This window comes from Erinaceus europaeus, chromosome 10 (genome assembly GCF_950295315.1).
Source record: "Erinaceus europaeus chromosome 10, mEriEur2.1, whole genome shotgun sequence".
Classification (NCBI taxonomy): Eukaryota; Metazoa; Chordata; class Mammalia; order Eulipotyphla; family Erinaceidae; genus Erinaceus; species Erinaceus europaeus.
The window spans coordinates 28,049,510-28,063,207 of record NC_080171.1 but is presented as its reverse complement, the minus strand read 5'-3'; the positions used below and the strand labels follow the sequence as shown (position 1 = coordinate 28,063,207).

Genomic DNA, 13,698 nt, shown 5'->3' with positions numbered 1-13,698 from the left:
TTGTTACAGCTTCTGCTATTGTTGGATAGGACAGAGAGAAATGGAGAGAAGAGGGGAAGACAGAGAGGGGGAAAGAAAGATAGACACCTGTAGAACTGCTTCACTGTTTGTGAAGTGAGCCCTCTCCAGGTGGGTAGCCAGGGTCTCAAACCCGGATCTTCAAGCTGGTCCTTGCACTTTGCGCTGTGGAAATTTACAATTTAATGAGAAAAGACAATAAACTGACATCAATACCAAGATAGGTTAAAAAAAAAAAGAGAGAGAGAGAGAGATTTATCTGACCAGGATTTTAGAGAAACTATCAGGGGCCAGATGGTGGTGCACCTGGTTGAGCGCACATGCTGCAATGCTCAAGGACCCGGGTTCGAGACCCTGGTCCCCACCTGCAGGGGAAAAGCTTTGCAAGTGGTGAAGCAGTGCTGCAGGTGTCTCTCTGTCTCTTTCCTCTCTGTCTCCCCTTTCTTCTCAACTCCTGGTTATCTCTATCCAATAAATAAAGAAAATTTTAAAAATTAAGGAAAAACATCTTTAAAAAGAAACTATCATTAAAAAATGATTCCACATGACAAATTCTCTTGAAAATAACTAAACACAGAAAATATCAGCAAAGAAACAAGTTATAAAAAGAGCTAAGTAGGGGGCCAGGCAGTAGCACAGAGGTTGTTGAGCGCACATGGTGTGAAGCGCAAGGACAAGTGTAAGGATCCCAGTTCAAGCCCCTGGCTCCCCACCTGCAGAGGGTCACTTCACAGGCTGTGAAGCAGGTCTGCAAGTGTCTATCTTTCTCTCCCCGACTTCCCCTTCTCTCTCCATTTCTCTCTGTCTTATCCAACAATGACAGCAATAACAACAACAATGATAAATAAGGGCAATAAAGGGGGGGGGGGAAATAGCCTCCAGGAGCAGTGGATTTGAAGTGCAGGTACTGAGCCCTAGCAATAACCCTGGAGACAAAAAAAAGAAGAAAAAAAAAAAAGGGGGGGTCGGGGTCGGGCGGTGGCGCAGTGGGTTAAGCGCATGTGGCGCAAAGCACAGGGACCGGCGTAAGGATCCTGGTTCGAGCCCCCGGCTCCCCACCTGCAGGGGAGTCGCTTCACAGGCGGTGAAGCAGGTCTGCAGGTGTCTGTCTTTCTCTCCCCTTCTCTGTCTTCCCCTCCTCTCTCCATTTCTCTCTGTCCTATCCAACAACGAATTGCGTCAACAAGGGCAATAATAATAACCACAACGAAGCTACAACAAGGGCAACAAAAGGGGGAAAAAATGGCCTCCGGGAGCGGTGGATTCATGGTGCAGGCACCGAGCCCAGCAATAACCCTGGAGGAGGAAAAAAAAAAAAAAAAAAGCCAAGTAAAGAATTAAAAATAGAATAGCAAGAATCTTAAAACTCACTGGAGGGAGTCGGTGGTAGCAGGTTAAGCACACATGGCGCGGAAGTGCAAAGACCTGCGTAAGTGGGGGGGGGGGTGGGGGGGGGTGTCGTCGCTTCACAAGTAGTGAAGCAGGTCTGCAGGTATCTTTCTCTCCCCCTGTCTTCCCCTCTCCTCTCCATTTCTCTCTGCCATATCTAACTACGACAACATCAGTAACAACAACAGTAATAACTACAACAACAATAAAAAACAAGGGCAACAAAAGAGAAAAATAAATAAAAAAACTTAAAAAAAAACTCACTGGAAAAAAAACTTATTGGAGGGGCTCTTAATAATAAGATGACAGAGGATAGAATCAGTGAACTTGAGGACAAGAAAACAGAATTTACATAAACTGAAAAATAGAAAATATTTTTTTAAAAAGTTTAAACAGACCCTCAGGGACTTCAAGAGAACAAAGTGAGTGGAGCTAAAACAGTATTTGAGGAACTAATGCTTGAAAACTTCTGAGGCAAACCCTAGGGAGTAGTAGCACAGTGGATGAGGCATCAGACTTCCAATATGAGGTCCCAAGTTCAAGCCCCAGTCATCATATGTGCTATAGCGATGTTCTGATTCTCTCATAAATATTATAAAAATAAAATGCAAATTATTAAAAAAAATACTACTGAGACACAACAGAAGATTTAAAGTCATGTACTTCAAGATACTGAGTGAGCCCCTAGTAGAGTAAAAGCATATAAATCCAAGCCAAGACATAACACAATGAACACTAAAGGCAAAGTATTTGAAGCAGCTAAAGAGAAACAATAGCTCGCATATAAAGGACAGCATCTTCAGTGAAAGTGACTTTCCCTTTCAGGGAAAGGGACCTGAGGGAAGGTGCACACTTTTAAGTGCTGAATAGATAGACCATCAACATAAATGTCCAGCACCTGGCCCCCCACATGCAGGGGAAAAGCTTTTTGAGTGAAACACTGTTGCAGGTATCTCTGTCTCTCTCCCTCTCTATCACCCCCTTCCCTTTCGATTTCTGGCTATCTCTATGGAATAAAGATAAAAAAAAAAAAAAACTAAAGAAAAAAAAGAATGAGGGAGTTGGGTGGTAGCACAGTGCAAGGACTGGCAGAAGGATCCCAGTTCGAGCCCATAGATCCCCGCCTGCAGGGGAGTTGCTTCAAAAGCAGTGAAGCAGGCTTGCAGGTGCCCATCTTTCCCTCTCCTTTTCTGTCTCCCCCTCCTCTCTCCATTTCTCTGTCCTATCCAACAATGATGACATCAATAACGACAACAATAAGTACAACAATAAAAAAACAAGGGCAATAAAAGGGAATAAACAAATATCAAGAAAAAAGTGTTTTTTTTTTAAAAAAAAAAAAAAAGAAAAAGAATGAAGGGGAAATGAAGACAGCTTCAAAGGAAAACTGAAAGAATTTATCTTTGGCAAACATGACAGAAAGGCTAAAAGAAAGTTCCCCAAATGGAAACTTCTAAGAAGGCTAGTCCTGGAGTTTCTGAAGAGAAGGGAAAAAGATGGAGCAGCGTGGCTAACTATAACAAACTATTCCATTCAAGAATTTTCTAAACGATATATGATGTCAAAACCTAAGCCACCATCAGACACTCAAGGCATATATATTTTAAAATGGTGAGAGCTGGGAGGCCAGGTGGTGGTACAACCAATAAAATGCACAGGTTACTGTGCACTAGGATCCAAGGTCAAGCCCCTAGTCCTGACCCACAGGAGGGAAGCTTTACCAGCAGTGGAGCAGGCTGCGGGTGTCTGTCTCTTTCTCTCCTCCCATCCCTGTCACTCTATTTCTCCTGTCTATCATAATTTAAATAAATAAACAAACAAACAAAAATGGGGAGAGCTGCCTCAGGGAGGTAGTACAGTGGTAGAGTGCAAGTCTTGCAAGAATAAGGTTCCAAGTACAAACCCTGACAATGCATGCCAGAGTGATGCTCTGGTTCTCTCTCACAAGTAACTGTTTGGGGTGAGAACTGGGATCTAAATGGGAAAAGTGTTTCCATACTTGACACAAAATGGAAAATCAAAAAGTTGTCAATAGTTGCAGGCTAGGGGTTGGCACAGGAGATAAAGAGTTGGGCACTCAAGCATGAAATCACAAATTCAATTCCTGGCATTACATGTGCCAGAGTGATGCTCTGGCTTTCTCTTCTCTCATTCCACATTAATTAATAATAAAAATAAAGCTATCAACTAGGCTGGGCCCTAGTTTGTGGCAGCATGTCCAAATGCACCAAACAGGTTAAGATAGTAAGCACAGGACCCAGAACGGTGCCTCCCTAAGGAAAATGCAAAGAAAGTGGAACTCAACCCTCACACCAAGTACACTTGCTTTTTCTGTGGCAAAAACAAGATGCAAAGAGCTGTGGGATATCTATGGCACTGTGGCTCCTGCATGAAAAGGTCAATGATGTGTCTGGACCTAACTCACTTCTGCTGTCGCAGGCAATTCTATTATCAGACAACTGAAGAACTGGAAGACCGGAAGAAGCTCCACCATTTCAAATACTGCTAGTCTACAGTGAATATATGAATTTATGTAACAAAGTAACTGTCAACTGTGCATGGCATCACCCAGAGAAATCAAATCCTAACACTATAAAAAGACATATACTCACAACACTATTAATAAAGTTGGAATCCTAAAAGTCAAGCAATCTACAGGCAGGCAGGGAAAGAGAAATAGGTACAAGAAATAACAAAAATAAATAATAAAATATCAGACATGCAAATGGCAACTACCACTTTTTTAATGTTCATCAGTCACTAGGGAAAAGCACACTGAAAGCCACAGTAAGGTAACAAAATACATCCACTTGAGTATCTAAAAATTAAAGACTGAAAATCTCAAATGTCAGCAAGGATAAAGTGCAACTGAGACTATAGCATTTTGCTGGCAAGAACAGAAAAAATTATACAGCAACTCTGGGATACAACTAAATATACTTAAGACAATCCATGGGTTTACTTAAGAAAATATATGTCCAAGAAAATACATGTCCAAAGATTTGTAAAAATATACAGGATATACGGGGGGGGGAGGTGTGTGACGGCAATAACACATCATTAAACTTGCACGCAGAGGCACTAGGTCCGATCCTTGGCACTGTCACATGTATTCTGCTTGGTCTTGCTCTCTCTCAGCAGCAATGGGGTCACACACATGCACAATCCCACAGCTCCTAGGCTGATGTTTGCATTCCCTTTATTTCAGACAGAGATGTCTAGAGGAGCCCCACAAGTGGTTCAAGAACTGCACAGTTCACATTATGCTCAAGGGAATTCATTTAAGTGATTTTCGACTATTTGGATATGGAGTTACTGAAGGGCACTTAAGTGACCTAGTTAGCATCAACAATTAAAAAAAAAAAAAGGTGAGTGCACAGGGGGAAAGTCAGAAATAAAAATGCAAAGATCATCTCTCTGTGTATGTGACAGCAATGCCATGTCAGTAAAGAGCTCTATGGAATAAAGACTATAAATACTACTACTGTCTCAAGGTGGCTGTCCCAGCTGACTTCCTGCACCCTTGCCTATCTCCTTCCTCCACTGCCAATCAACCCAGCCTCATGGACTCTACTTTCCAACCTGGAGGAGGTTCAGTCTACCCTTGTCAATGCCAGAAGCAGAACTTCTAGCCTTTAGGACTGTGAGAAACAAGTTTTTGTTGTTCAAAAGTCACTCACTGTATCTTGTCATAGTGTCAAAATGGAAGCCACGCTCCCAGACAGTCCACCTGACTACAGCCCCTACTCACTCTCACCTGCTACAAAGAGTTCTCCCAAGCTCTCATCACCCTCTCCCTACTCAAAACCTCCCCACGCACACACCAGGACAGCAATTCCTAGTCAGTTGGAACATGACTGGTTCGCTGACACAGACTATTTTTCCAAACCTACTATTCCAGCCCCAAAGTCTTCTGACACCACAAGGGTCATCAACTTTTCCCTCTATAAGGAAGTCAGACAAACTCTTGAGGGGCTACCCAAACCGTACCCATCATTCAAAGTCTATCACCAGAAGAAGCCTCCCAAGAAACTCCTCATGGAATCCAAGGTATTTAGGTGATTTCTTAGTCCTTGCACTAGTTCACATTCCTACTAAGGACATTAGTCCATGCAGATGTTAAACAACCACGCTTTCCCTTGTAGCTCCCGTAGTACAAAAAAAAAAAAAAAATCATGCACATGTTTGCCATGCAGTGATTAGTGGTTGAATGCAACACTGGCTCTGGCCTACTCATGTTCGGATTAGATGAAAATAATAACAATCTAAATTTTTTCAATACTTCAACTAGAAGCTAAAAATACTACATGTATAATTTTGATGTGGAGACACAACACACTTACCCTAATAGCAGAAAGTCTATGATATCAGGCAGACAAAAGTAACACAAAGACAAAAATATTCTGGGCTTTGTGAAAAAAAAAAAAAAAGAGTGGCATAAATCTCTTGAATATCCTGAAGCACATTACGGTTGGCTCTTCTGAAAGTCTAACTGAAAGGATTACGACAGCCTCTACTTGGGAGTCGGGCTGTAGTGCAGTGGGTTAAGCGCACATGGCGCAAAGCACAAGGATAGGCATAAGGATCCCGGTTCGAGCCCCTGGCTCCCCACCTGCAGGGGAGTCGCTTCACAAGCGGTGAAGCAGGTCTGCAGGTGTCTTTCTCTCCCCCTCTCTTCCCCTCCTCTCTCCATCTCTCTGTCTTATCCACAGCAACGACATCAATCATAACTACAATAAAACAACAAGGGCAACAAAAGGGAATACATAATAAATATTTAAAAAGAAATAAAATTCTCCCCAAAAAAATTCTGAAAGGATTACGACAGTGTAAACTTGAACATGTTCTGTATATTCTTGGTTTACTGCATAAATTGTGGTGGTCCGGGAAGTGGAGCAGTGGATAAAGCATTGGATTCTCAAGTGTGAGGTCCTGAGTTACATCCCTGGCAGCACATGTACCAGAGTGATGTCTGGTTCTTTCTCTCACTATCTTCTTCATGAAGAAATAAATAAAATCTTTAACATACTCTTTAAATATTATGTATGTATGTACAATCTGTAGCACCAGGACACGGAAAAAAGAACATCTGCAGCCTGGCATATTCTCAAAAATACAAATTCACCCATGGTATGGCTGCCAAGGCAGAATTACAAAGCACATCCTCTCATCCCTCCTGCTCAAAAGGCAATTACTTCTACCCATTGAACAATTTAAGCAGATGCTCCGATGGATTATAGCAGTGGGAGAAACAACCCTAGCCCTTACCTCAAAGACACCAGAAGTCCCAGCACCCCACAGAGAGGGGCACCATGTTACAAAGACCAACCAATAATCCCCATCATGCCCAGTACCACCAGGCATGTATATCTGGGTTGCTCTGTAACTTCCCATCTCATGAACACCTTGAATCCCTTGCTAAAAACAAAACTATGAAGAAATAAAATCTAAATTCATAACCCAATCATCTGAGCAAAGCATCACAGGAAAAAGCTTAAGAGGTATGGCCTGAGAGTTTGCAATGCAGCTAGAGCATCAGACTTGCAGGCATGAGGGCCCAAGTTCAATCCTCAGCTTCATATGTGCCAGAGTGATGTGCTGGCTCTCTCATATAAATTAATTCTTTTTTCTTTTTTAAAATTTCTTCTCATTTAGTTTTTTTGATAGACAGAGAAATAAGATGAGAGGAAAGAGAGAGAGAGAGGTAAAGAGAGACACCTGCAGCCTGTTCCACTGCATGTGATGCTTCTCTCTACAGGTGAGCACTGGGGGCTCAAAGCCAGGTAACTGGTGCCCAGGTGCACCACGGCCTAGCCACAAACATTAACTAGAACAAAAACAAACAAACAAGAATAAAAAACCCTCGACAATGTGCTTATAAATGAGGGCCTCCCCACTCAGACCCGTGCTGGAACAGCAGCTACCCTCTCCACAGCAAGAGGAGTCAAGGTTCATTTCTCATTCTGGGGCTTGGAGAGGGGGGCTAAAGCACACAATTTGTTAACAAAATGCAAATACAGCAAAATAAGGTGCTGACCCCTGTAGTCCACAGTAACAGGGAGTCTACTGCTCCTTAATTACATAAATGGCCTGCGGCTGTTCTTGTACTTTTTTTAAAAAATATTTATTTATTCCTTTTTGTTGCCCTTGTTTTATTGTTGTATTTATTGTTGTTGTTATTAATGTTATTGTTATTGGATAGCACAGAAAGAAATGGAGAGAGGAGGGGAAGACAGAGAGAGGGAGAGAAAGATAGACACCTACAGACCTGCTTCACCACTTGTGAAGTGACTCCCCTGCAGGTGTGGAGCTGGGGGCTGGAACTAGGGTCCTTAAGCTGGTCCTTGCGCTTTGTGCCAAGCCACCTGCACTTAACCCGCTGCACTACCACCCGGCCCCCTCTTGTGATCTCTCTAATGAGAGGGCAGTACCTAGGCAGCAACTCAATCACAGCTGCACAGAGCAGTGTCCTTGCCTGGGTTTCCCACTCCATAGCAAGTGACATTGTAAGAGTGCCACTCTGTTGCCATCAGTGGACTCTGGGCAGCCTTGTGACCTCTCCACCTGAGTTTGTTGCCAGTAAAATGAGAAGGTTGACCATGATGGTCCCAATGGGATTCAGGGCAGCCTCAATTCTGTGGTGACTCTCAGCTGTTTCCAGGTTCTCAGAGGGTGAAATCAACAGCACTGAGTTACACAGCAACAAGCTTGCAAACAGCTGAGTGCCTGTGTACTTTCCCTGGGCTGTTTTTTTTTGGCACTGTCCTTGAGAGATACTCCTCCATCCTCCTCCAACACAAAAAACCTGGATTCCTTCAGGTTTCCTAAAGTAGTGAACAAAAGTCAGGAATACTACAGCCAAGGCTAAAATAGTCATCTATAAAATAAAAGGTGCTTTAAGTCATCCCTCTATCTTTTCACCAATCTCTTAAAACTTTCACCTCAAAACTTTATCACAAAATAGTCATTCAGCAGATTCTTCTCCTTATAGACCTTTTTAAATGACTTTCAACATGCTCAATATATTATTAACAATATGTATAACTTTATATAATGAAAAAACTGTCAATGAGATCTACCCCCAAATTTTTTTTAAAAAAGAGAGGGAACAGAAGCTAATAATAAAACATTAGACCATTCTTGGCTGTGGCACCAGAGATGAAGAAAGTTGGAGGAAACATTCTGCACAACCATATGCCACCAGAGGGCCTGGCCAAGGACAGCTCTCCTGAGCCTCCCCACTGACACTGAGAGTCCCAAAAGGCAAGCAAAACAAGAAGGCAGTCTCTGAGCATCAACCCCAGAGTGTCTGCATGCTTTCAATTCCGATACAATGAAAGACTGCAAGGTTCCATTGAGCTATTTACTTAATGAGCAGTGGTGTGAGGAGTAGAATATGTAAGACATTTTCACCATCAGAGTCCTCAAAAACTCAAAAGAGAACCATCCAGGTTGAGGGAACTGTATCTAATTAACTGAAGACTATGCTGGAGAGAACATGGTGATGGCAAGAAGACACAAAGAATAAGCCCCAGTGTAGGAAGTTTAAGGCATCTACACCATTCTACCAAATCCCCTTCCCATTCATTCTTCTGATAAACCCAACCACATCACTAGGTAGCATGAACTTTCCCACCCGGGTTGGGACTCCCATGCCAATGACATAAACGAAGGCACAGTTGCTAAGTCTTCTCAGTCATCTGAACTGAGATCTTCCAGACTTTAAAATTAGGGAGAGGAAATGGAAGGAAACAAACAAAACAAAACCAACAACACCTGATCCCTTTCACAAAGCAAGGTATAAAATAGATTAAGCCTTTTTATTTAGCCAAGTGAATGTAAGGGTTGGAAAACAGCTCACCTGCCATACATAGCTCACAAACTTTATTACGCACCAGGAACCAAGTTCTATTCCCTGCTACCACACAGAAGCACCATGCACAGGAGTGTGAAAAACACTTTTGGTTTATCTTACCTGTCTCTATCTCAGATGGGGGGGGGGGGGGGTTTGGACACCAAGAGCTGTGGAATCAAGCAGGTGCTATGTCACTGGCATACCATTAAAAAAAAAGTTGAGGGGAGTCGGGCAGTGGCAGTGGGTTAAGCGCACGTGGCGCAAAGCGCAGGGATCAGCATAAGGATCCTGGTTCGAGCCCCCGGCTCCCCACCTGCAGGGGAGTCGCTTCACGGGCGGTGAAGCAGGTCTGCAGGTGTCTATCTTTCTCTCCCCTCTCTCTCTGTCTTCCCCCTCCTCTCTCCATTTCTCTCTGTCCTATCCAACAACAAAAGCAACGTCAACAATGGCAATAATAACCACAACGAGGCTACAACAACTAGGGCAACAAAAGGGGGAAAATGGCCTCCAGGAGCGGTGGATTCATGGCGCAGGCACCGAGCCCAGCAATAACCCTGGAGGAAAAAAAAAAAGTTGGGGGCCTGGCAGTAGTCCACTGGGTTAAGTACACATACTGTGAAGCACAAGGACCCAACAAGAATCCGGTTCCAGTCCCAAGCTCCCCACCTGCAGGAGGGTCACTTGGCAAGCGGTGAAGCAGGTCTGCAGGTATTTGTCTTTCTCTACCCCTCTGTCTTCCCCTCCTCTCTTAATTTCTTTCTGTTCTATCCAAAACCAACAATGGAAAAAAGATAGCCTCCAGGAGCAGTGGATTTGTAATGCAGGCATCAAACTCCAGCGATAAATAACCCTGGAGGCAAAAAAAAAAAAAAAAAAAGGTGAATGGAGGGGCCAAGTAGTGGCATAGCCAACAGACCATACATATTATCATGCATGAAGACCTGGGTTCAGGACCTAGTCCCCGCCTCAGGGGGGGAAGCTTCACTAGCCGTGGAGCAATATTGCAGATATCTCTCCTCCCTCTCCAACTTTCACACTCTATCAGGATGAAAAAAAAAAAAAAAGCCACCAGAAGCAGTGGAGTTATGCAGGCATGGAGTCCCAACAATAATCTTGATGGAGGGAGTCAGGTGGTAGTGCAGCGGGTTGGCAAAGCGCAAGGACCAGCATAAGGATCCCGGTTGGAGCTCCCGGCTCCCCACCTGCAGGGGAGTCGCTTCACAGGGGGTGAAGCAGGTCTGCAGGTGTCTGTTTTTCTCTCCTCCTCTATCTTCCCCTCCTCTCTCCATTTCTCTCTGTCCTATCCACAACGATAACATCCATAACAATAACTACAACAATAAAAAAACAAGGGCAACAAAAGGGAATAAATAAGTATTTTTAAAAAATAATAATCTTGATGGTAAAAAAGGAAGGAAGGAAAACAAGTGGAAAGAATTCACACTGCAACCCCAATAATGGTGTCTTACATCCTCAGATGGCATCTAGTCTTCTTCACCTCCCACTCATGCTCACTTCTCTAAATACCCAACTTTAATAATCTCAAAACTTTCAAGCCTATTTTAATACTATCTTTTGAATTAATTATCTGATGAGTCAACAAGTATTAAAGAGCAATCTGGCTCTGGAAATAAAGCTAGACTAACCCCATACTAACACTTGAGAGCAATGCATACTTATTTCCAGAGAGATGACAAATCCCACGCTGAATGCCAACTGCAACAAGATAAAAATGCACTCTCCTTGCTAAAGAAATGGGAAAGCAAACAAGAAAATTTTTATGCGTTTGTATCTACATAACATTCATTACCAGAGTCTTAACCATTTTCATATGTGAAATCTTAAAAATATATACATATATATACAGAAGTCAAGGTTTGCACAAGCACCCCTGGAGCTGTGCCTCAGGAAGCAGAAGCCAGCCTGGTCAAGGATCAAACCCATTCTACTGAAATATTACAAAGCCTGGGAAAGGAAGGATTCAAGACAAAGTTAGCCAGAATCTAAACACTTGAACAGGAATAAAACAAGTCATAAGAAGTGATCACTACAAAAGGTTCCAAAGACATAAAAATATGCAGTTCAGTGATATAACTGTATACATAATGGGAGGGGGAAAAAAATCAACCAAGACAAATCTGCGAGTAAGAGAAGGCAGCAAAGTTGGGAGGCTCACACCCAGACCTGCAGAAGGTCAAGGGTCACGACCTTTGCTTTAAACTTAACTGTCTGATACCTGTAATGTCCCTGTGGTCTTATCCATTATGCCTCACATGCTTTTTTGTTTTGAAAACTGATTCTCTCCTGTAAATTTGCATTATGTGACAACGCTTCCCCATCACCATCACGCTACACAGATGCAGAATGAAGTTCAATGCGACTATAGCCAAGAAATATAAAACTAGAAACTGCAAAGCAAAGGAGACTCGACTTGCACACAACAAAACCAACTTAAACTCCGGCGACCCATTTAATCCCCGCGAAGGCGCTGAGCGTGTTTATCCTCCTGACTGAGTGTAGCCATGACAGGGCCACTGCAACTGGGCAGAGCCTGTCAGCAAGTTAGTTCTCAGAACTGGTCACCCCAACTCTTCCGAAAGGGGTACCGCTCCACCTGAGTCTCACCCTACTAACAGGACCGCCTCCAACCAGAACAAAGGCATTATTGTTGTTACTAATGTGCTCCCGGTTTAAAAGATGAGCGTCAACTCTCGGCGTGGCGCTGGAAACAAAGCGCCGAGATGAAGAGAAGCCCTGTGCTGCGCCCGCTTCGGGGAGCCGCGGGACCCGACGTTCTGAGAACACGAAACACGAGAGTTTGAATCCACGGAGCACATTAGGGCCTAACAACCCCGACTCAGGAGGCCGCCTGGTTGCTGCCAACGGGAGCGAAACCGGGCGGTTAAGCAGCCGGCAGAAGCACCACCTTCCAGAGGGCGATTTCGGGGAGGGCACCCCGCTGCTGGTGTGTGGCCGACGCCCACAAGGGCTGAGCCCCGCCCCCGACCCCGACCCCCCGCGACTGACCGATGTGTCTAAGACCGAGGCGTCCGGACCCGGAGCAGGACCCCTGGGTCACCCCCAGCCCGGGCCCGGGAGAGCAACCCGCACACCGCCGCCCCGCGCGCGACCACCTGCGCCCGCAAGACGACTCGACTCGCTCCACGCCGGGGCCGCACAAAGGGGCGGCGGGCGGCGGGCGGCAGGCAGGGTCCCCAGCACCCGCCAGTGATCCCGCCCAGATTCCCGGACCTCCGGGACCCCCTGGCACCCCCGCACCCCTCACCCTCGGATGGATCGGCACCCCGGTCCCTCCCCCGCCGCGCCGCGCCGCGCCCCTCCCCCGCCCGGCCCCGGGCCCCCGGCCCCGCCCGCCCACCTATGCCGTAGGCCTTGGCGCAGATCCACTGCAGGTTGGCGGCGATCTTCGCCCGGGCCGAGTCGTAGCGGTCCAGGGGCACGATGTCCGCGGCACCGTCGGGCGGGGCCTCCATCCTCCGCCAGCGCGCGGGGCCGCGGCGTCCACCCCGCACACAAAAAAGCCGCTGCAGCGCGGGCGGCGCCGCCGCAGCAACAAAGGCGTCGCGCCCTGGCCGCCGGGAGCCGGGTCGGGCCGAGCCGGACCGAGAGCGAGGGGACCGGGCCGGGGCCGGGCGAGGACCGTGCGGGAGGGCCGCCCCCGCTCCGGTCGCGCGCCCGGCCTCACCTCAGAGCCGTCGCCGCCGCCGCCGCCGCGGCTGTTGCTGCTGCATGCTGTGGGCCGAGCCGGAGCGGCGGGCGGGGGCGCGAGCCGGTCCGCGGGCCGGGGTGGGAGCGGTGGGGGTGGGGGCCCGGGGCGGCGGTGGCTGGGGAGGCGGCCAACGGCGGGAGCGCGCGCACCGCCGGAGCCCGCGCAGACGCAATGAGCACAGTGAGCGCAGCCCCGCCCCGTCCAGAGCCCGCCCCGCCCCTCTCCGCAAGCGCAGTGAGCGCGGGCGCGGCCACGCCCCTTTCCGCGGGCGCTGGGCGCGGGGTCGCGCAGAGTGGGGGCCGCGGGCGGACAGGCCCGGGCAGACCTGCACATCCCTTTGTCTGAGCCGCTTCACTCCTCCCGAGCCTGGGCGTCCAGATCGCGGAAAGCGGCAGCCCCGGTGCGCAGACTCATTCGGTGCCCTGCAACCCCCGCACCTTAGAGAGTAGCGTCGGGAGCTCGGGGACGATCACACGTACAGCTGCTTGGAGCCTCGCCACTCCCACCCCTGGGAGCAACCCCAGGAACACCCTTCTTCCCCCTCCCCGCGTCGGCCCTCAAAACCCAGAGACTACGCGCACTCCCGCAGCGGCTAGGATCCCAGGGCCACTCATCCTGATAGAGCCCCTGCCCAGTCAGCCTCTGCAGCGCTTTGCGCCTTGGCGGGGACTGGGGGTGCAAAGTCTGCCAGGAGGCTTTGCATTCA

General features: G+C 47.1%; 1 protein-coding gene across 6 annotated transcripts in view; it reads right to left on the bottom strand.

The window, feature by feature from the left end:
- The window catches only part of CAMSAP1 (calmodulin regulated spectrin associated protein 1), a 77,248-nt gene extending 64,188 nt beyond the window's left edge, over nt 1-13,060 (bottom strand). For 4 of the 6 annotated variants that reach the window (XM_016187434.2, XM_016187435.2, XM_060199391.1 and 1 more), the window contains exon 1: nt 12,642-13,060. In XM_016187434.2, the coding sequence (XP_016042920.1) occupies nt 12,642-12,756 (115 nt within the window). In that variant the 5' untranslated portion in view covers nt 12,757-13,060. The remainder of the gene's footprint in view (nt 1-12,641) is intronic. The other 2 variants (XM_016187433.2, XM_016187436.2) reach the window with 1 other exon arrangement.
- Nucleotides 13,061-13,698: the final 638 nt, after the last annotated feature.